The sequence below is a fragment of the Lampetra fluviatilis genome, chromosome 53 (genome assembly GCF_964198595.1).
Source record: "Lampetra fluviatilis chromosome 53, kcLamFluv1.1, whole genome shotgun sequence".
Lineage (NCBI taxonomy): Eukaryota > Metazoa > Chordata > Hyperoartia > Petromyzontiformes > Petromyzontidae > Lampetra > Lampetra fluviatilis.
Genome location: NC_136327.1, coordinates 243,824 through 264,758, shown reverse-complemented (window position 1 = coordinate 264,758; position 20,935 = coordinate 243,824). Strand labels below are relative to the sequence as shown.

General features: G+C 47.9%; 1 protein-coding gene across 1 annotated transcript in view; it reads left to right on the top strand.

Moving 5' to 3' along the window:
* The window catches only part of LOC144949220 (synaptotagmin-11-like), a 31,862-nt gene extending 20,330 nt beyond the window's left edge, over window positions 1–11,532 (top strand). The window contains exon 4 of the mRNA XM_078879109.1: window positions 577–11,532. Within this exon, the coding sequence (XP_078735235.1) occupies window positions 577–986 (410 nt within the window). The 3' untranslated portion in view covers window positions 987–11,532. The remainder of the gene's footprint in view (window positions 1–576) is intronic.
* Window positions 11,533–20,935: the final 9,403 nt, after the last annotated feature.

The window sequence follows — 20,935 nt, the reverse complement described above, 5'->3', positions numbered from 1 at the left end:
CGAATTCCAATTCGTTAAAAACCTCACTTTTTGCGTAACGGTCAATTAACCCCGATTAGCTAAAGCTACTGGCAAAGGCGTGGCAGTTCCAACCAAGAACCAAGTGGCTTTGGGGAAGGGGGCTGGAAGGGGCTGGAGGGGGCAGACCCCCCCCCCGCCCCCCGCTTCCTGCTCAAGGCTCAGTCCCCCATTTCTGAGTGGCTGTCGCCAAGTCAAACAATGCCGGTGCAGCCTTTGCTCATAGACACGAGCGCCGGAGCAGAATGTACGACAAACACCAGCAGATCGCATCACTACTCTTTCACTTGAGCGTTCCTTTAGAGACTTAGAAGACTGGCCGTGTCGTTTCGAGCTTGTCTAAGACTGTGTCCTGTCCTCCGCTGGGTGTTTGTATGCTCCCCCCTTTATAAAGGGTGCGTGTGGGTACTCCTGCCTCTTGTAGAACGTGTGGCCAAATATCCTGCAGGGCTCCGCTCTGGTGGACGCCCTTGCACCAGCAGCATCGTCCGCAGGCAATCGCAGGGCTGCGCCTTTGCCCTTCTCCCCCCCTTCAACGGAGGCTGTGGTGCGGTGCAGGCGCGGCGTGCGTGAAGGTGAGCGCCTTCGCCGGGAGCGAGCGCGTGCTCAAGCGCAAGACCCGCGTGCGCCGGGCCTCCTCCGGAGCCCTCTTCAACGAGTCCTTCGAGGTGGCGCCGGGCGGCGGCGGCGCCACCAGCCTCGAGCTGCTCGTCGTCGTGCACGCGGGAGCCGGCGACGAGGAGGAAGAGGAGGAGGCGGGGGAGGAGGAGGAGGCGGGGGAGGAGGAGGGCGACTCCGACTCCGCCGCCGCCGCCGCCGGAGCGGGGCCGTCGCCGCTGGGCCGCGTCGTCCTGGGCGCCACCGCCGCCGCGTCCCCACGCGCCCGCCAGCACTGGCAGGAGGCGCGGGCCGGCGGGGACGCGGCGGGCCGCCCGTTCGCCCGCTGGCACGCGCTGCAGCCGTGCTAAGCTCGGCGCCGTCGGGTTGCGGCGGTCGCCGTTGCCCCCTCGTCCACGGCCGAGGGGTGGGCGGCGGCTCGCATCGCTCCGACACGAGGCGAGATGCGGCGACTCGCGGCGTCGCATCTCGCCTCGACGCGCTCGGAGTGCACCCCCGAGCGGAAGAAGCTGTCCCTGCGTGGCACAAGGTGACACGGCAGGTGGCCTTCAGGCGGGCATTCGTCTGCCAGTAGGGGGACCACGTCGCTGTGTTTGTGTGTGTGGAGTCTCATTTGAGTAATTTGCGGTGTAATCTTTCGATTTTTTTAAATTTGGAGCATAATGCCGGTGGCACACGATGGTGCTACTCTTGCGAATCATGTCAGGGGATCATTATCGACTGTGATCGAAGTAGACGGCGCATAGCATTTGTACGGCTTATACAAACGCCGCAGTCGTAACCAAGGCAGCTGCCCCGTTAGAACCACAAACCTCTGCAACAAGCGGCAAACGCGCTACCACTGGGAGCACGTGACCACGTGTTGTACAGCATGATGTTCGACGTTTCGCTGCACGTGCTGGAAGCTGCAGGAGCTCCACGGGCTCTTGAAGAAGCACGCGGCAAATCTTGACTTAAAGTTTTCGTCACTGCAGGAATTCATATTCTTTGGGTCTTTCGGTGAAGTCACGTAGATAGGTTCAAAGAAAATAACAAAAAACTGCCACGTTTCGATCGCAACACAAGCGGTCGTCATCAGAACATATCTACATGACTTTAACGAAAGACTCAAACCATATGAACACCCGGCAAATGCAGAGAAACGTCGGACATCACGTTGCATAACACGCGGCCCAAAAGCACATCGGAGATCAACGTAGTAGCGTAAGCTCGCTCTCCTTTTAAAGATTTACAAGCTGCGGACTATGCGACGCGTTTCAACGTACGTTTGTCCTCAAAGGTCTTCAAGCGGCAGTCTAAACAGCGGTAATTTACGCTCCTGTTTGTGTCTCTCAAGTTTTCTTTTTAAATACATTTGGCCGGCTTACAATCGGGCGAGTCAAATTGTCGCGGCACAAACTTCATACCAACGTTTCGTTCACTTTGGATCATCCACACGAGAGTTGTGGTAATGGATGGACGGAGCTGATGCATTCACACATTCGACCTTAGTTTGAAAATGTAAAGCAAATGGTGATGGTGGTGGTGGCGATGAGGATGAACCAGGGCGATGGGCATGCAGTCGGTGCTGGAGCGTGTCACCACGTCTGGCAGTCCCTGCCCTGAATTTGACGTGGGAATTAAGAGCACAAATTGCCACTTTTTTCCAAAAAATACAACAAAGTTGTAGACCTCTCTTCCTGTATTCGCTGCGACTGGATTGAGGTGCCCCATTAGAAGGCTGGCAGAGTGGTGGCGTGGTGGTAACACTGGCACTTCATAGAAAAAATTAACCTGGGTTCGATTCCTAACTCGGGTGCTTTCCTGTGCGGCGTTTCTCCGTTCTCGCCTTATTCTGCGTGGGCTCCATGTGGGCGCTCTGGTCCCCTCCCGTCGATAGAGAAAACAAACCCATTGGAGCTGGCGTTGGCCAAAGCGTCGCCGTGCCGAAAAAGTACCTGCAAGTATACTCACTTAGGATTACACAAATACAACATCGCCCCCCCCACCCCGAGAGTCTTGAGACGCGGTGAGGCTTTCCAGGATAAGCAAAGCGTAATAATGCTTCATCACTCATTAATTGGCCAGAAACGTCTTTAATATACAGAGGACGACAACCGCGAGGCTGCCTTCCATCTCGCCTGTGGCTCCTCGGTATTTACGAGATGCATGAGGACGATGCCAAATAAAGACCTTTTTCAAGGAGTCAAGTCTGCAATAACCCCAGGTACTTGTGGTGGGCATGCAAACAAACATGCTCTGATAAATGTATGCATTGTCTTTGAAACGGTTTGGCCTATACCGGAGCCAGCCTCGTTCCGACAGCCTCGTCTCACCAGTGTCGCACCAGAGAACGCCACGAGGAGAACAGCACAATGACAATGCAGCTATCGGAGCATTTTGAGCTCAGTCAAACCTATTCTTATTTTTATTCTTGTTTTTCATAACGCAAACCGCTAGCTCCGCAGCCGTCACAGTTTATTCCCATCGCGATCTTCGCGAGCGGCAAGGTCGCGCCAGAGCAGCATCTGCTCCCAGGCCCCGTGCTCTCTGACGCTCTCCCACGCAGAGCCGCAAATATCATCTGGGGCAAGTCCCTGGGGCCCGGCGGCGGCATCCGTTGTCTGGCAGCGCTCCCGGACGCGCGGCGAAACCTCGTGGAGAAATGCACCCCGGGAAGCCGCGGGCAAATGAGCACCCCATTTCTTTTAATCGGAGTTTGTGTAAAAAAAAGTTCAATTACGCTCGTAAATCGGTCAGTTGTGTACATATACCTGTAAGTGTTATGTTGTGCGTGTGCCGTACTGCGATGTTGGTCCTGCGGAGGTGTTGGGCATGGGTTTGATGCCTAGTTAAGGCGGTCAAATTAACCTGGAGTTGTTAATTTTCGTAATTGGACTTGCCAATCAGAATGTTCACCACACACCGTTTAAAATTGATTTTCAATCGGCTGCTCACTTGCAGTGGGTTCGAGTATGCGTATTCCTTGTCTCTTTCACCTATTGCGACTAGCGAGGGTGTCATGTCGGCATCCATTAATTGACTAATATTGATTCTTAAGCTCACGATACCCGCACGGAATCGCAAGTGTGAGAATCGATGTTTTTCAATTGGGTACATTTTGTATGCGATGGCTTCTCGTGACTCCCTGAGTCAACTGACCGGGGGATGTATAATGATGAGTCATAGATTCATATATCTATACATGTCGATTTCTAGCATCGAGTGGTGTGCGTCAGACTTGGTGTTGGTTCATTCAAAATGTTGTCAAGTTATTCGCGACGGATACGTCCCAGAGAGGCTCGTGATTAGCACAATTCGCGGAAAATTATATTGGTCTGCGAAATACACTTTCTTTTGGACGAATTACCTTAAATAAAACCGTACATATGCTTTTAAATACATGGAAACTATCATAACACAAACCAATAGCAATTGGTTATAATAAACAAAGTAAATAAACATTAATGTTAAAATATTAAATTATATTTGGTCATTTATGTACCTTATGTTGAAGTTATTTTGCACAGTACGTTGCCAACTGTGCTAGAGAGATGAACTCACCTTATTTCATTATTATATATCTCATCACTTTGTCTCTCTCTCTCTCTCTCCATGCAGCCGTGTAGAGATCCAGATGCTCTTCACACGTACCCAAAATCGTGGATAGCAAGTTGGTGAATAACGAGGGAAGACTGTAACGGATGCTGCTACCACAACGGTGTGACGGTCAGCACGCTCAACTTGGCAATTCAGAGGTCACTGGGTCGGTTCGATTTCCCGGCGCGGCAGTTGAAACGATTGCAAAATGAGTTCAGAAATCCCCCGTTCCCCCGTCCACCAATCCAGCAGTGAACACCACAGTGAGTTGACCAGCGGGCCTAACTGGGTGAACACCACAGTGAGTTGACCAGCGGGCCTAACTGGGTGAACACCACAGTGAGTTGACCAGCGGGCCTAACTGGGTGAACACCACAGTGAGTTGACCAGCGGGCCTGACTGGGTGAACACCGCAGTGAGTTGACCAGCAGGCCTGACTGGGTGAACACCACAGTGAGTTGACCAGCGGGCCTGACTGGGTGAACACCGCAGTGAGTTGACCAGCGGGCCGTTTGGAAGAGGTCTGGCCAGCTTCAGCGAGCAATCGCAGGGTTGCACATTTTTATTTTTACCTTCAATGTTGCCTGGACTGTATTGGCTTTACCCGACTCCTATAGTCACTGGCTACCATTGCATTGTTCATAATATGAAAACAATAACAATTGATTCCTGAATCGAATCAAATTTCTTCAATGCATTGGATCGCCTCGAGGTTGGTTGTGGGGTTGTATTACCATTTCTGCTGACCTTAACCTTTAGATATTTTTTTAACCTCTTTACATCCTTGTTACCTCTCACCTGGCTGCAATTCTCAATATAAAGGTAATTATGTTTTGAGCCATGGCCGAGCAAGAAAATGTGTTTCCGAATGCCGGGGGGGCAGGGGGGGGACAGGAGAGGGGAGTGTCACGGGGTGACATTTAAATTATTATTTGTTAAGTGGCCGAGATTTGAAATCAGAAGAAATTTGTTTTTCCTGTGTGGAGTCTCCTGCTGAAGATGTGGACGTTGTGCCGTTAGGCACTGGTCCGTGATTGTGCCATTTTACGTGGCCCGAATTTCCATGAAGGACTTGAAGTTTTAACATCTCAAACACAACATTTTGCTGCAAAATTTTCCCGCATGGGAAAAGGAAAGCTAAAAAAAAATACTATACCGCATAATAAAAAAAACGGGAAATGTGTATATCTATAAATGTAAGGTGTCTTTGTTGAAAAATAGAACAATTTTATTGGGAGACAAGGACGTGAATGATTGTGATTGGAGAGCACCGCATTGTACGCGGTAATGCAATTGTTGCCACCGTCGTTCGTTATGGTACTAAGGCACCAGATATTGCCGTTTTCATTGCATGTTTGTGCTCCTCACCTGGTTAGTTACCTAATTTTCTCGCCGGATATAGATGCCGACATCTCATGCTCATCCCTTTCGGTGAAGATTCCCTTAAAGTTACGTGCAAAAAAAAGACAGTGCGTGAGAGCCAAAAGCCATTTGAAAATAAGATGCCATGTCAAGTGCAGCGAAGCAGCTCCTAATCAAAGCGGTTTGGAAACTCGTTGAGGTTTAAGCCGTTTGCTGGAAATGGGAATTGCAGCAGTGGTTCATTTCAGCTATTTGTAACGGTCTCATTCCGATCTGTTTGTTATTTTGTTTCCATCTGGGGATTGTGTGTGCATGACAACGTTTCTTTATCACCGTGCCCATGAAAATAGTTCCGCAGTTGCAGTGCGATCGCATCGGAGGAATTGATGGGAATCTACGATTTTTTTCCCCACGGTTTTTCTCGGGGAAAAACATTGCCCAGCCGTCCCTCGGAGACCTGCCCTTCTCCGAGGCAAATCCCTTCATAAATTAGCGAGCACGACTCGGAGGAATTTCGCGATTCACCCGTCGCAGTTCTTGCTTGTGTGGACGAAAGCTCTTAGCAGTTACAATGCACTCCTTAGGGACGGCTTTCCAATTAGCAGATGAATCCGTGTGAAATACAAAAAAATCAAGCCTTGATATGAAGTTTCAGGCAATTTATTTAGTTTTCAGATTGATCCGAATAAAAACATGCCGTTTGAGGAAGTCACGTAACTTTCATGACATTGCTTACATGCCTCTAGTTTTTTGCCTCTGGTTTCACGTGGCATCGGGTGACATTAATCTAGTTAGCACGTAGGCGTTTTGAATTGGAGCATGATGTAAACGATCGAAAAGTCTGAAAAAGTCATAGTTTTAAATAAAAATTTTTTTTATCGAGCTAACCCGTCCCTCCCACGTAGCGTTTACAATGCGAATTATCCTTGCGATTTCCAGAGTGAAGTAAGCACAACCTGTTGACCCCTGACCTTGGCGTGTTTATTATTCCAATCCTCGCCGCTAATAAGGGTGCCCTTTGGCAGTCACGGGGAGACGGTTCAGGGCCATCAGTATTCCCGTGATTTATTTCGTTTAGGCTCTTTCTGCGCCGCTATTAATCTTAATAGAGTTCGCTCGTAGGGAAGGAAGCTTTTGTTCTCTCAACCCCCGCGGGAGGAAATTTAGAGTTGTTTTTGCAAAAGCCCATTGCGATTTGGCCACAGCGCGTAGGAACAATCGGCCCACCCACTTGTGATGCAGCTGCACCTTGTGTTGGACGCACCCAACCCACCAAACGTGCACAAATCCCCAGTGAGGTGAACCTTATCACTTGACATTCAAACACTACTTGAACCCTGCACAGGTTCAAGGTAATAGTAATTATTTCAAAGGGCAAGATTGGATAAACATCGAGACTGAAACCTTTGAATGATTAAACTATTTCAAAAGAACTCCTTAAATTGGCCAAACCGGCGGTGTGTCCAGTATCCACTGCCCAGCAATACTGGGGAATTCTCTAAACCTACAATTAATAATAGTAAGTATAATACATTTTTTTAAAAGTAAGCCCTTTGTCACGTCAATTCACTGCTAGATGAAGGCCTCCCCACACCATGTCGGGTTGTTTGACCATACTCCAGAACCAGAATCTTTATTTATCCTGGAGAAATCCTACAAATCACCACGCGGGCCATTGCAGATCAGTGAAGGTTGGGAGATATAACTCGCCAATGTGGTTATCCGAGACCGGGAATCGAGCTCAGCCGCGGAGGTTCACATTGCGGTCGCGTTAACCACTGCACCGCATCTCCCAGCATCACGCCTCTTAGAGCGTGCTATCGCTTGGCATTGTCACTGATGATCCTGCCTACTGTTCTAGATTCATAAACTGACGACAGCAGACTCGTGTCTGCCATGTTTAGAGACAATAACTTCACAAAATGCAATGATGTAATACATACGTCAAGTGACTTCCTTAACATTTCCCTTTTACAAATAACAATTTAACAAGTTATACAACAATTCAAACATCATCATGGGACCTCCTTTGCCAGTACCAAAATATGATAACACGTTTTTCCCCTTTTTTGCCAACAAAACAGGTGTTAAGATGTTAAAACACCAAACTGAAACCTTTTACAAGGAATCATGTCTGCATTAACCACAATACCTGCGGTCAGTATGCAAAAAAAAACGTACTCTGATAATATATGCATTGTCCTTGAAACTGATTGGTCCACACCAGAAACAGCTTTCTTTTGAGCCTCGTCTCAAACGGTGTTAGACCAGAGGACGCCAAAAGGCGTGGTGTTTTAACATCTTAACACCTGTTTTGTTGGCAGAAAAAAGGGGTAAAACCTGTTTTATCAAATTTTGTTCCGCTTCTATTCCGATGACGTACATATACGTACGTGTACGTCATCGGAATGGGAAAGGAATTAAGCAATCAAACAATCATCAAAATGCGTCTTTCCTTCACTGTCCAGCTGTCCACCTCGATCCAGTTGTTATAGATGAAGCCTCTCTGGTGGCTTTGACAGTCGTCTACTGCGGTAATAAACAGGACACCTTGGTGTAGGCGTTATTGGGCCACCCTCTGCCCTTGTGTTCATCATGAAAGCGTGACGTCATATCCTTTCTCACTGCTAGTCGCAGTAAATTTCCTTCCACCTTCTGTCCAACGGACACATTTTATTGAACGAAACGCTGTTCCGCAGCTCTTGCAGCACGAGTTTTCATCTTTGCCAACTGCAGGTGACATGGGGGGCCTGCCAGAGTTCCCAACAGAAGTTGCCGCGATGATGGCGATTCAACGATTTACCGTACGATATAAAATGCCCAGATCGTTGTATTCGTCCGCTTTTCATGAATGTCGTCGTGTCTGGACTATATTCGTGTTTTATTTAAAAAAAAAAAAATGTTTTATCACTGACAAAACATTCATGAAAAAAACTAAAGTAAAAATATTAAACCTCTAAATAAATAGCTGGTATCCAATATTTGAAAAATGGTTTCCGTAGTGATTGACAGAATGCTGGCGATATGACATCGTTTGTAAAGTTCATTTAACGATTTTTTTATTTGCTGTGTAGCTGACAGCACAAGCGTGACACACTTTCTGGGTTATAAGGCTGCAATGATCACAACGACTTGTGGCAGGCTTGTGTTGAGTGAACTGCAGTTGAATAACTCTTAAGTCCTTATGTTTACTGGAAGTATGGAAAAGCACATGTATGTTGAATTTATCTCGCACTTTACGTAGCCAACCATGTTAATCGGTTGGCTACGGACACAGTATTACATAATGTAGACGTGAAATACAGTTACAAAGGTAGGGAAAATGATGTCGTGATCATCTTCATCTAATGAAACTATTATTATTGCGAATGTTTACCCTGTAGAAGCCTCACTGAGTCTCAAGACCCTTTTCAAGGAGGGTCCTGCCAAGTGTTCACAGTAGGTTGGCGTAATTTTTCAGCCCTGGGTTGTTTTTGGCCAATTTCAATTACATGGTAACTTTATATTTTATCTGTGCGAGGAAATCAGCAGAGGATCTGGAGGCAACTCATGCCGAACGGGGGGAGGACCTCCAAACTCCACACAGACAGCGGCCCGAGGCGGGAATGCAATTGTTTTGCTTGCGATGAGGCACGCGTGTAAGGCCCATTGAGCTATGTAGCTCTTTTTCAGAAGCGACCTGGCCACAAATGATAGCTCAACGAAGTGTATGTATGTTGAACTTCTTTCACACTGTACGTAGCCAACTGTGCTAATCGGAGGTGCGGTGGAAGTGGCGTATCACGTGGACATCTAAAGCAACAAACTCCTACAAGCGGCTCTGGAGCGCTGTGACCACATTATCGTGAGTTCAAACATTTCAACCGATGCTCCACGCCTCTGCCAACTCGGTAAGGAGGTTAATAGACCTTGCTGGCAGAAAATAAACCACAATGCAATTCGGATCGGTGGTTTAAGTGTCGGCAAAATTAATGGCACAGCCGTTGCACTCAATTTTCGCAAACGGCAATCGCTTGCAAATGATTAAGGGCGTGCGTTCGAGCCTCCAAAACACCCGAGCTTGACGTGTGGGTGCCATCGCATGTTTATCTGCCAACGTTACCAGCTTCCAATTTTACACCTACATTTGTACGACCTTGAATTTCCATCCGTTTTCAGCATGCCGTGTGTCAGTGCACATGCTTGAATTTGTGCGCGTGCGTGTTTGACATATGCAGCTAATTTTGGTGTTTGCGTCTGAGAGATTTCGATTGCACGCACGAGTATTATTTTTGTGATGCGGTCAGTCATAAAAAGTGCGCGCATGTGTGCAATCATTGTTCCCAGGAGTCAATGACAGCCGCTGATGTAAAAATAATTGAGGTGGTTATGAGTTTTGACCCTTTGCGGCTCCGAAATTGGGTAAATGCTGCTCTGCATCTGTCCACTGTCCACGTGGCGCTCGTGATTATTATGTCTCCATTACGGCCCTAAGCACGTCGTGTTTGTCCACAGAAGGGGAGACACATTTCTATGATGAGCTGTCATTGCCTCCCTGCACGTGAATGTCAGAATCAGAATCTTTATGTATCCTGGAGAAATCCGATGAGATATGAAGCTCATTGTCACAGATGTCCAGCCGTGTGTTGAGATCACACTCATTGCTCGGCCACGATGGAAAAAAACATCAGAAATAACGGTAAACGCTACGGCAAATTGAAATAATAATTGTGATGGCGTTATTTTAGTTTGCCATTTTGCAGAGCGCTGAGATGGCCCCAGCCTGCTCACCAATTACGATGCAAGAAACCTTTCCCATTGAGTCGGGGCTCTTGTGGCGTTCCTACTACATTCATTTCTTTGTTGCATTATTTACTTTTAACATGTAGAAAGCTACAACGAGGGTTCAGAACGCTGTACAGTATAACGAGAACAACTTTCAACAAGTCCTAAAACACAAACGCAAGTAATAACACAGTGTAATATGTCTGTGACTAGGGATATTGATGGGATCTTCTTTAAAATGCTCAACACGCATGTCAATTCCACCTCCCCCGAATAAAGAAAGAAATTAAAACCCGACCCATTTGTCGTGTGCGCAGAGCAAATCCACATGTCGTGTCCCTGGTCTGGGTACACAAAAACGGAAGTGTGTTTAGAAGTATTACCAAACTAGAGCACAGCCTCGAGTCAGCTTGAGCTTTTCAATATTTTGTGCAATTCACATTTGTACCCACACATTTCCCCGGCACAGGTGATCTACCGATCGACTAACTGTGGTTTTACCCATTCATGCTGCTGGGTCTGGGGTCGGCAACCTGCAGCTCTTTAAGGACCACTTTGTGACGTTATTCACATTGCATTGCGGCTCTTGGAATTTTTTTTTTTACGAATTCGGAAAAAACTAACTTCTCGTTACGTTGGTTGGCGACCCCTATGCTGGGCGGATAGAGGCGGTGGGGTGGGGATTTGCCCCCTTGTGTCAACTGCCGTGCCGGGAGATGGAATAAAACCGCTGACCTCTGGATCGCACGTCCTGTTTGCTGACCACGACACCACGTGGCAGCTCCCTTTGTTTCACATTTCGTCCCAAACATTTGAAAGAGGCAGGTGCCCCGGTGATACACACGGTGACTCACACCTTGGGCTGTGAGCGGGATATTAGTTTGGCAGTAGGGGACGATGACTGATATTACAAAAATAGGCAAAATTGGACCGTGACACCGGCCTACTCGTTTCGAATAACGTCGGGAGATCTTGGAGGTAAGTGTATGTTGAACTTTTTTCGCACCGTACGTAGTCAACCGTGCTAATCGGAGGTGCGGGGGAATAAGGGGCGAGGCAGCGGCACGAGGGAGCCGTGCGCAGTTTGGTCGTTGCCGGGGAAACGGCGCGGCCGTGCCGCTTGGTCCGTGAGTGGGACGCTCCAGAGCGGAAGGCCGCACGCAGTGGGACAGCCCCCGCCCCCCCCCCCCATACACGTCCCCCCCCCCCATACACGCCCCCCCCCCCACACACATCCCCCCCACGCCTGCGCTTGTGCAGACCGGGGGTGGATTCAATTACGATGCGTTGACGTGGGTAGAATTATATATTTATTTCAACAACAAAATATAGTCATCTACACCTTCTGTCAGTAGTGCTGCGTGTGTGTGGCCGTCAAGGGAAAGATGTCTTTTGTAGGCGACGTTTCGGCCAATGGCACCTACTACTGAATTTCTGAAAACTACTGAACATCTGCGAAAAAGAGCTTTATACATATTCTGTTTCTGACTACATACTTCATAGTGCATTACAATTAGACGTTTATAATAGGCGACGTTTTGGGCAATGGCCCTTAATTGCACAAAGATGGTAGCACGTGTCGTGCTCGTTGCAACCCATCAGTGCCAGCAGCAGAATCACCAACTCAGTTGTAGCAAAATGTTGCCTTGCAGGCACTCTCGCGGTGGTTGCTGTATGCGTGTGCACACCCACATCGCCACACGCACCGAGCGTCGTGGCTACATTTAGAAAATTAATGAACGCTCGCGAGACGCGTGGGTGTGGCACGGGCTGGCTTTGACGCGCGCGCCCGTGCGTGTGCGCGTGCGTGCGCGCGGTAGTGCAGCGTGGTGCTGGCCACCCAACCTCTCGTGTGCCGTGCCGGCCTTCATAGGTGCACGCTAACGGCGCTTGCCTAAACTGTCTGTTAAGGCTATCCGGGGGATCTTTGTCTTTGCAGTAGTGCAGCGGTTAGCGCACTGCACTGAAAACCCGACGAGCCGAGTTCGATTCGCGCTCACGGCCTGCAGCGACAGCAGTGACGATGATTTCAACCGGTTCTGGTGCATCGCCGAGGTCGAATCAACCTCAAATGAGTACCTGGTGCGGTGTTTAAACAGCGCCACTGGGGAGACAAAGGCGGTCAGGCGCGATGCTGGCCACCCACCCCCTCGTGTACCGTGTCATCCTTCATGGGTGCTCGCTAACAGCACTTACCCCAACAGTCTGTAAAGGATAAGGGGGATCTTTGTGTGTGCATGCGTCCTGAATTTGGCGTGCGTCTTTGTAGAGTTATCAATCCTCAAAGCATCACGGTGGATTGCTGAGATGCACATTAACTGAGATTTTGCGTTTATTCTCCGGATAGAGACACGAATGTACTGTGGTGCTGTACTGTACTTATTTAAACCTAAAGCTCCTTTGAAAACGAGGTATCCTAGCCTCAGTGGGCTCTCAAATGTCATTACAAAGGTCACCTATCTACGAAATTGTCGTGACTCATTGCCAGATGTCCTCGTTCAGGAAAAAAAACAAATCATGTTATACTTTTCCCTGAAGACCATAGGGCAAAAGCTGCCTTGGTAGAAAAAAAATATATACATTTGTAAAAAAATTGAAATAAATTCAAATCACCCTACATGCTTTTTTCATTTCAATTGGATACATTCCAGAATTGGAAATTAAAACTATCAGTTTGATTATAATGCGATGATCATTTCTGTCTTGAGTGAATAATGCAGTGATAGTGAAGTCTCTATTTGGCCTCTCTGTGCTATGAAGAAGGACCATTGCCTGAAACGTCCCCTATTTTCTTTGTTCATTTTAAGGCCACACAATGTTATTGGCGAATGTGTTGAATTTGTTTAAATTTGTGCTTGCGTACCACGAGGTGATGCACTGCTCACCACGAGAGTTCCAACTGGTTTCTGCATCTCGTAACATGATGCTGATAGCGCAATTGGGATATTTTTTGCAGAGGATCATGGGAGAATATGTGTGAGTTTAATAGACATTCTACTCTCCGCACGAAGATAAAATTTGTTTCCAGTTTATCATCCGAGTGGCCTTTGGGAATAACATGTTTCCAGCAGCATTTCTAAAATCAGGCAAACGCCAGATAGGTTTGTATGTAATGTATGTTGAACTTCTTTCGCACCCTACGTAGTCAACCGTGCTCATATGAAGATTCAACCTTCTGGGTGTCGATCAGCAAGCCAGTTATATAAGCGCCGCTGGCATTGCCAGATGTTATTGGCGAGAACACTCGACTGAAGCGATGTGGCCTTGTTCAGTGCCAACATTACAACAACATCATCTCGCGCAGCGTTGATGGTCAATCTCAATCCATTATTAAGGCCGATGCATCTCTTCACCTGCAATGCGAAAAAAACTAAATTCGCTCATCAGCCGATGAGCCTTCTCGACCAATGCATAAAAGTCGGCACGATCTGATGGACTTTTAAAAAATGTTGACATTTTAATGTGAACATGGATTATCCTTGTGCGTATTATCTGGGCTGCGGATTAACCGTGCTTGTGAAGAAATTAGCAATTATGTGGCGTTCCATGCTCATTCGCACCTCTTTGGCCCGTACGTGCGCGGATTATATCAGCTGCTCGCGGCTCAGTAGCCGGATGGCGGTGGTGGTGGCTACGCACTTGGCCTGGACACAGCAGCAGCAGCACTGTGGAGGCAGCAGCGAGCGTTGACGAATCGTTGCACAAATTACAAAATGTTCCGAGACTCCGTTCTGAGAATCGACGTGCAATACCCTGGCTCGCCAGCAGGACGCAGTACAGCAAAGTGGGTGCTGATATGATCTGTCCCCTCTCTGTGGGGTCGTGTTGTCCCTTCGTGTGCGTGGGGTTTCTCCCGCGTGCTCCGGATTCCTCCCACAAGTACAAACGCTCAATAATTGGCTGAAAACATCTTCGTGTCGAGAGAAAGTGGCGGCACCGGGTCACCGCCTGCCAGGCTTCCTAGCTTTGTCTGTGGTTCCTACTCAGCGATTGTGAGATGCGATTTGCATGAACGACGCTATATGAAGTGAATCATTCCACTTTTTTTATAATTAAATTACTTTAACAAGCTAAACACCTACGATACAGTCTACAATGTATCCCCGTTCTACACAAGTAAACAATATATACATGGTACGGTACATTCTAATTGGTTTATGCCTTTTATCATCTGTTTTTTGTTGTTATCTGGGCCATTCCTCGCCCCATTTCCAAAAAAATCGAGAATCCGCTGGATGTGCACGTTTCGTGCTTTGTGGACGGTAGGGTTGGGCGAGTTGAATAGCTTTAGTAACCTCCCCTTGCCTCTAGTTGTGGATCCAAGGGGGGTGAGTAGGATTGGGTGGCAGGGGGGCTGCCCCCCCCCCATCCCCTTCCTCGCACCTTCGGACCACGGACATGTGTATTTTATATGTATTGTATTGATAGTCACCAGAGTAAATATATTCAATGTTTCTCACCATTATTAATATTGAGCCCCGTTTATAAGGCGCCGCGTCCAAATTGGGAAGTGTTGACATCTGCTTGCCGCAAGTCTCTTCTCTTCGAAATGCTCCCACTTTTTGACACGACATTTGTTGCTCGAGTTGTTTTTATTTGACCAGGCAAGGCCCACTGAGCTGTCGAGCTCTTTTCAGAAGCAACCTGCCGATCACAAACGATAGCTCAACCAAGTGGCTTATCGCGTGGAAATGTATAGCAGCCAAATACTCTAAATGCGCGATGTTGATTCTAAATGTGGATGGAAACCCCCGGAGGACCCGGAGAAAACCCAACGCGACCACGGGGAGAACATTATTCGATTTGTGACACGGATGATGGTCCCGTTTCGCTCATTACCCGGCTATTTTTCAAGGATGCGTGACCCCAGGATCAACAGTAGCAACAAAAACAAAATATAAAAACATCAATCAATCTTGCAGAGAACGACTGCAGGACCCTAAGGGATATTGCACAACTAACAAACATAATCAGCGCCGTTGTTGTGGAGCAAACAAGTAACATTCCATGTGCAGACAAAGACACCATCTCCATATCTCTCCCTCCACATAGAAAATACGCTTCTTTTTTACACATCCCATCAGCCAGTCACGGTGATGCATGATCCCCTTTGGTTGCTGGGTGGCGGCAGGCACACCCCGGGCACACCCCAGACACACCCCGGGCACACCCCAGGCACACCCCGGGCACACCCCAGGCACACCCCAGGCACACCCCGGGCACACCCCAGGCACACCCCGGGCACACCCCGGGCACACCCCGGCCACACCCCGGGCATGTGCCCTGGCGCTACAGGCTCCGTTCGATCTGCTGCTGCTGCTGCTGCCAAGCTGCCGTGTTGATCATCTCACTACAGCACATGCTTGTGTCCTCGCCGTCTCTTAAAGACAACAACAACAACACTTTTGCCATCTGTTGCCAAAACCCAGCAAAATGGAAAGACGCGTGTCCTTTATTAAAATTTGTGCATATATAGATAATGATGATAATATTAGTAACGATACTAATACCTTAAATTTGTACTATTTTATGATATTATATGCAAGATTTATATAATTATACAAACATTCGACTACTTATTCAACTTAAATAACAAGTAAGCGTTGTTTCCAACCACATCTAGAACGAACACAGAGCTGGCAAACATCCACATGGATTTCACCGTCCGCACGCGGGGTGCTGAAGTGGCCATCGGAACCCGCGACGATGACGTCACGGCTGCAATCAACTCGACGCAAATGTGCGTTCATGTTTGCACTTCCATCTCTACGTATTACTCACCATGCCGTAATGTCGTTATCTGTAACCGTAGGAATGACGACGTTTGATTAAAACTGTGAAACATTTGAGTCGGCTTGCCGTTGCGCCATTTGCAGGATAGTTGTGCGAGCGCTCGTGTTTGTTACGGAGTGCATCAAAGCGCCGAGAAGGTTTACAGAGGCGTGCGTTTCGTTGCGTAACCTTTGAGTATAAAAAGCGAGTCGCGAGATTGTCGTGATGGAGTCATTCGGTGTCGTCGTCGTGTTTGTGTTGTTTACAGTTACAAAACAATAAAATCTAACGAGCTCAACAAGGCTTGACGAGGGCTCCGATTGCATTTAATGACGTTGCGCACGGAGTCAATTGCAATGTGCAGTCGGTTCTCCTACAACGTGATTGTTGCGTTCCTGAATAACACCGCATTATGTGCAAAAATCGCTTTTATACCTGATAATTAATGATGTATTACAGGGTAAAGCACAGCCCCCAACAACCCGCGTGATGCGTGCGCAGACTTAACAAAGACGAAGGCGCGTGGGTAGCATCTCAAAGGATCCAGCAGCATCCCAATGCCTTGTGTGATGCTCCGCCGAGGCGGCGCCGCCGTACAAGCCCTTACTCCTCCTACTCGCCGGACGTAGTTCTGTTCGCTCAATCGCGTTTCTCCAATTCGACACCGTGTTAGAAAGAAAAAAAATCCCCTCATACATTCATCACGTTATATCCAATTCGCGTGATGAAAACACGCAGCATTATAGGAGATCAGATTGTATGTTGGACTTCTTTCGCGCCGTACGTAGCCAGCCGTGCTAATCAAATCTGTCGTGCAGCACTCCGAAGTGGGTCTCTGGCGTTGTGAGCTGCGTGTCGTTCGGTAACGAGGGTGTCCCCGACGATTCTTGGAACTTCGGAATCGTAGATCCCCAAGGAGCTCGAGAGCGTGGAGCGAAACGTCAGACATTGTGTCGAATGACACGCAGTGGGACCCCATGAAAAATCAGGAGAAGTTGTACTGCTCAGACATTCGAACCAAACAAGGCACGGCACAGCGCTGTACTGCCAGATCAATGTGGTTGCTGCGGTACGGTGATGCTGCGATATGTCCACGATACTCGTATTGCTCGTTTTTGGCAGAATATCATCGATGTCGTTATGATCGTTGGTCATTTTATGTTTGTTTAAACATTTATTTCCTAAAGAAACATTTAAGTAATCATACAAACTCAATAATTTAGGTTGGATTTTTTTAAAAAGCTATCACTGTTTCCAAAATATTTCCCGGTGTAATTAACAGCATGTTGGTCATATTTACTACTAGAATGAGCCAAGCATGTCTGTGTGTCCCACGCTTGACGTCACTCCACGTCGGCCAGCCCCCTCATTAATAATCATGAACCGGTGACGTCCTCCACATGTATCCCCCCCTCATTAATAATCATGAGCAGGTGACGTCACTTCACATCGAACAGCCCCCCTCATTAATAATCATGAAGCGGTGACGTCTTCCAAATGGACCCCCCCCCCCCATTATTAATAATAATTAGCGGCTGACGTCACTCCACATGGGGAAGGGGGGGGGGCGAGGCGCCTCCTCCTCCCTCCTCAGCGTCAACTTACAACCCTCACTACAAAGGCAGAACCCTCACGTCATGCGATCTCCGTCACGCTGTTGAGACTTAGAAGTAAAAAGGACGTCGTGATGAACAAGGGATTATCACCTTTAAATGAAATAGGTCTATGTTACCGCGCCCTTACAAATTGCACACGCATTTATGCAATGAATATCTCACGTCGCGCTTTGCTTTTCGCTTGCAAGTTTCAGATTTACTCAAATACACCCGTCCTTGGACGGGCGAAAGGCTAGTGACTTAATAATTTTCGTAATTATTGATGCTCCACGTGCTCCGCTTTCCTCCCACATCTATAAGCACGCATGACTTGTCTGAAAGCATCTTAATATGTAGAGGACTGCAGAGCTTGGGCAATTGTTGGTATGGCTGGCTCATCGCCTTTCTGCTACTTTCCAGCTAGAGGATGTGGCTGTTCAGCAAGTGTGTGATGCAATTTGCATGAACGATGAGGCTGTAAAAAATTTAAACTAAAGCAAGTGATATTTTTTGTACTGGAAGTACAAACAAACTAAAATACAACATGGCATGACTTGGAGATGCTGCTGCTGCATTGGCAGTGGTGCACAAGCACAATCAACAACAACAAAACTCAACACAGTCAACAACGACACTGTTGGCTTAAAAGAAAAACATTATTGGCAATGTTTCGGGCAATGGTCCTTCTTCATAACACATAATAGAGGTTAGAGATTGCACTTAAACTATGGGGCCTGATGGGAATTACATTAAAAAAAATGTTTTCTAATGACCAGATTATAAATAGGCATATGAATAGTTACCTACTAGGAGCTATTCCGTATCAGGCAACCCCTTCAATAATCACACAATGCATTTACTACTTAAAAACACGCATTTATTTTTAAGTACAATTCTAAAATGTTGCTGGCACAATGCAATACAATTTAAAAAGATGCGTGTGCATTCAATTAGATAAAAACTGGGAAGCGGATATCGCGATAATCGCCGCGTCGTGAAAGATGAATGTCGGATTGTACCGTGAGCAATGGCACGGCGGCAGGCCTCCTCGTTATCCGTGAGGCTTCCATCCCTTCTCTCCGAGCGGCGGAGCCGAGTGGCTGGCGGTTCAAGTGGCCGCCGCGGCCTTCCAGCGATTGATTGGCACAGAAGGCGAGAAGCCCGGTCGCCCAGATGACGAGGTCGGCGACCTTCCTTTTGATTGATGCTCGGCCCTTTTTAAGAGAGCACTGCTCCCAAACGCCGGCGGTTCACGGAGGCTTGCGGGAGCAGAGTCTCAAGGGGGCCCTAACGAGACGCCGAGCACGGCGCTCGAGTAAGTGATGTCGCGGCGTTAATCTGGGAAATGTGACGATTGATTCAATGTCCTCTGGCTTACTGCTCGGGCCAACGAAAGGCGAGCACTCATCGTCAAATCGTTTTTACGCCCCCAAGCAAATTTATATAAACCGTGATTTATTGTTGATTATGACATTGCCTTATGAATGTTAAAGTGTATAATATAAAAACGCGAAAGGGATTTTGATTATTATGATTGTACAGCTGTGGTGGAGTGGTGGCGTACGTGCTCAGTGCACTTGACCTATGAACCCACTCACCTGAGTTAAATTCCCGGCCATGGCTAACATCATTGGCGAGCGATCACCTGAACCGGTTATTGGCCACCAACTCTTCACCATCTTAGTCCAGCGTGGTAAGGAATGGTCAAACAACCCTCCATGACCGTTTCGGCGTGGTGAGGCGTTTATAACCACCATTGGGACAAGTGGTTGTATATTTATATGGTAACAAAAACATCACTCGTGTGTTTCTCGCACAGTGCTTCGGCTGCACCGGTGTGCTAATGTTTTGCTCTTGCACAGTTCCCTTGAGGGAAACACAGGAACCTCAAGCTAATAAAGGGCATCTGACATTTTGCAAGGAGTCATGCTGGGTGCTCATTTTGGTTCAACCGTCCATGGTGGCATTAAGAGGAGACGCATCCCTCCTCGCACGGAACATACACATCAGTTGGTGTGCAAGGGAAGCTGGGGGATTGCTGTTGCATTGCAAGATCTCGGGAGGTGATGGGAGGAGGCGGCGTCCTGGGGAGGCCTTCATCCAGCGGTGGTCACTCTTGCTAATGAGGCTCATCCTGGTCTCCTGAGTTCTCACCTGCAGGTTAAACAAAACCAAATTGACTCGATGATGATGATGATGATACATATACAATGCAAAGACTTCGCACTTAGCCAACATATACAGTTGGGACACATATCGTTAGCGAGCACATATTCAGAAAGTGCATCACACGTAAGAGAAGTTGTGGCCAGCACTACGGCCCGGCCGCCTTTGTCTCCCCAGTTTCCATGTTTGGCACACCGCACCATTTAGCACCGAGTTGTTCTCCTGGAGGGCCGGTTATGGGGGATGGTTTGACCATACTTCACCGATTTGGTCGATGTGGGTTAGTAAATGGGTGGCCTAGAATTAGTTACAAGTTATCACTCGGCACTGATGTTAGCTGTAGACGGGAAACGAACTCAGTTTTCCGAATTTGTAGCCCAATGCGCTAACCACTGCGCCACTGCTCCCTCTATTGATACACGAATATCACCTTAAAGCCCAGCGGCGATGTTCACACACTGCACTAGGTACACATTGAAGGCTAAATCTACCTAGGGAGGTCCAGCACCGGTAAAGACATTCGTCACTGCGTTAGTCGTGAGCGGGAATCAACCTGGGGTCACTAGGTTCGAGTGCAAGTGCACTAACCAACACACTTCCACTCCCCACACACACACTCGTACACCTACGCATATGGCATGTAATGTGTCTTTACATGGCAGATTGTGTGATATGTTCCCCTGTGGAGGTGGGAATTTGACCATGGGAGCAAAGCCATAAGCGATTACAAGACAAAAGTTAAAAGATTCCCATTGTCGCCTTAACAGATTTTTGGAGCAAGTGTTTTGAACGCGAGCACCTATGAAGGCTGGTACGGCACACGAGGGGGTCGATGGCCAGCACCATGTTCGACCGCCTTTGTCTCCCGAGTGCCAATGTTTACTCACTGCACCAGGTACTCATTCTGAGGCTGAGTCGACCTAGTGAAGGCCCAGGACCGGTTCAGATAATTGTCACTGGTGTTGGCCGTGAGTTGGAATCGATCTTGGGTCCCTGGGTTCGTAGTGCAGCGCGCAAATCGCTACAATACCACGCGCCACACATACAAAAACGAAGCTCCA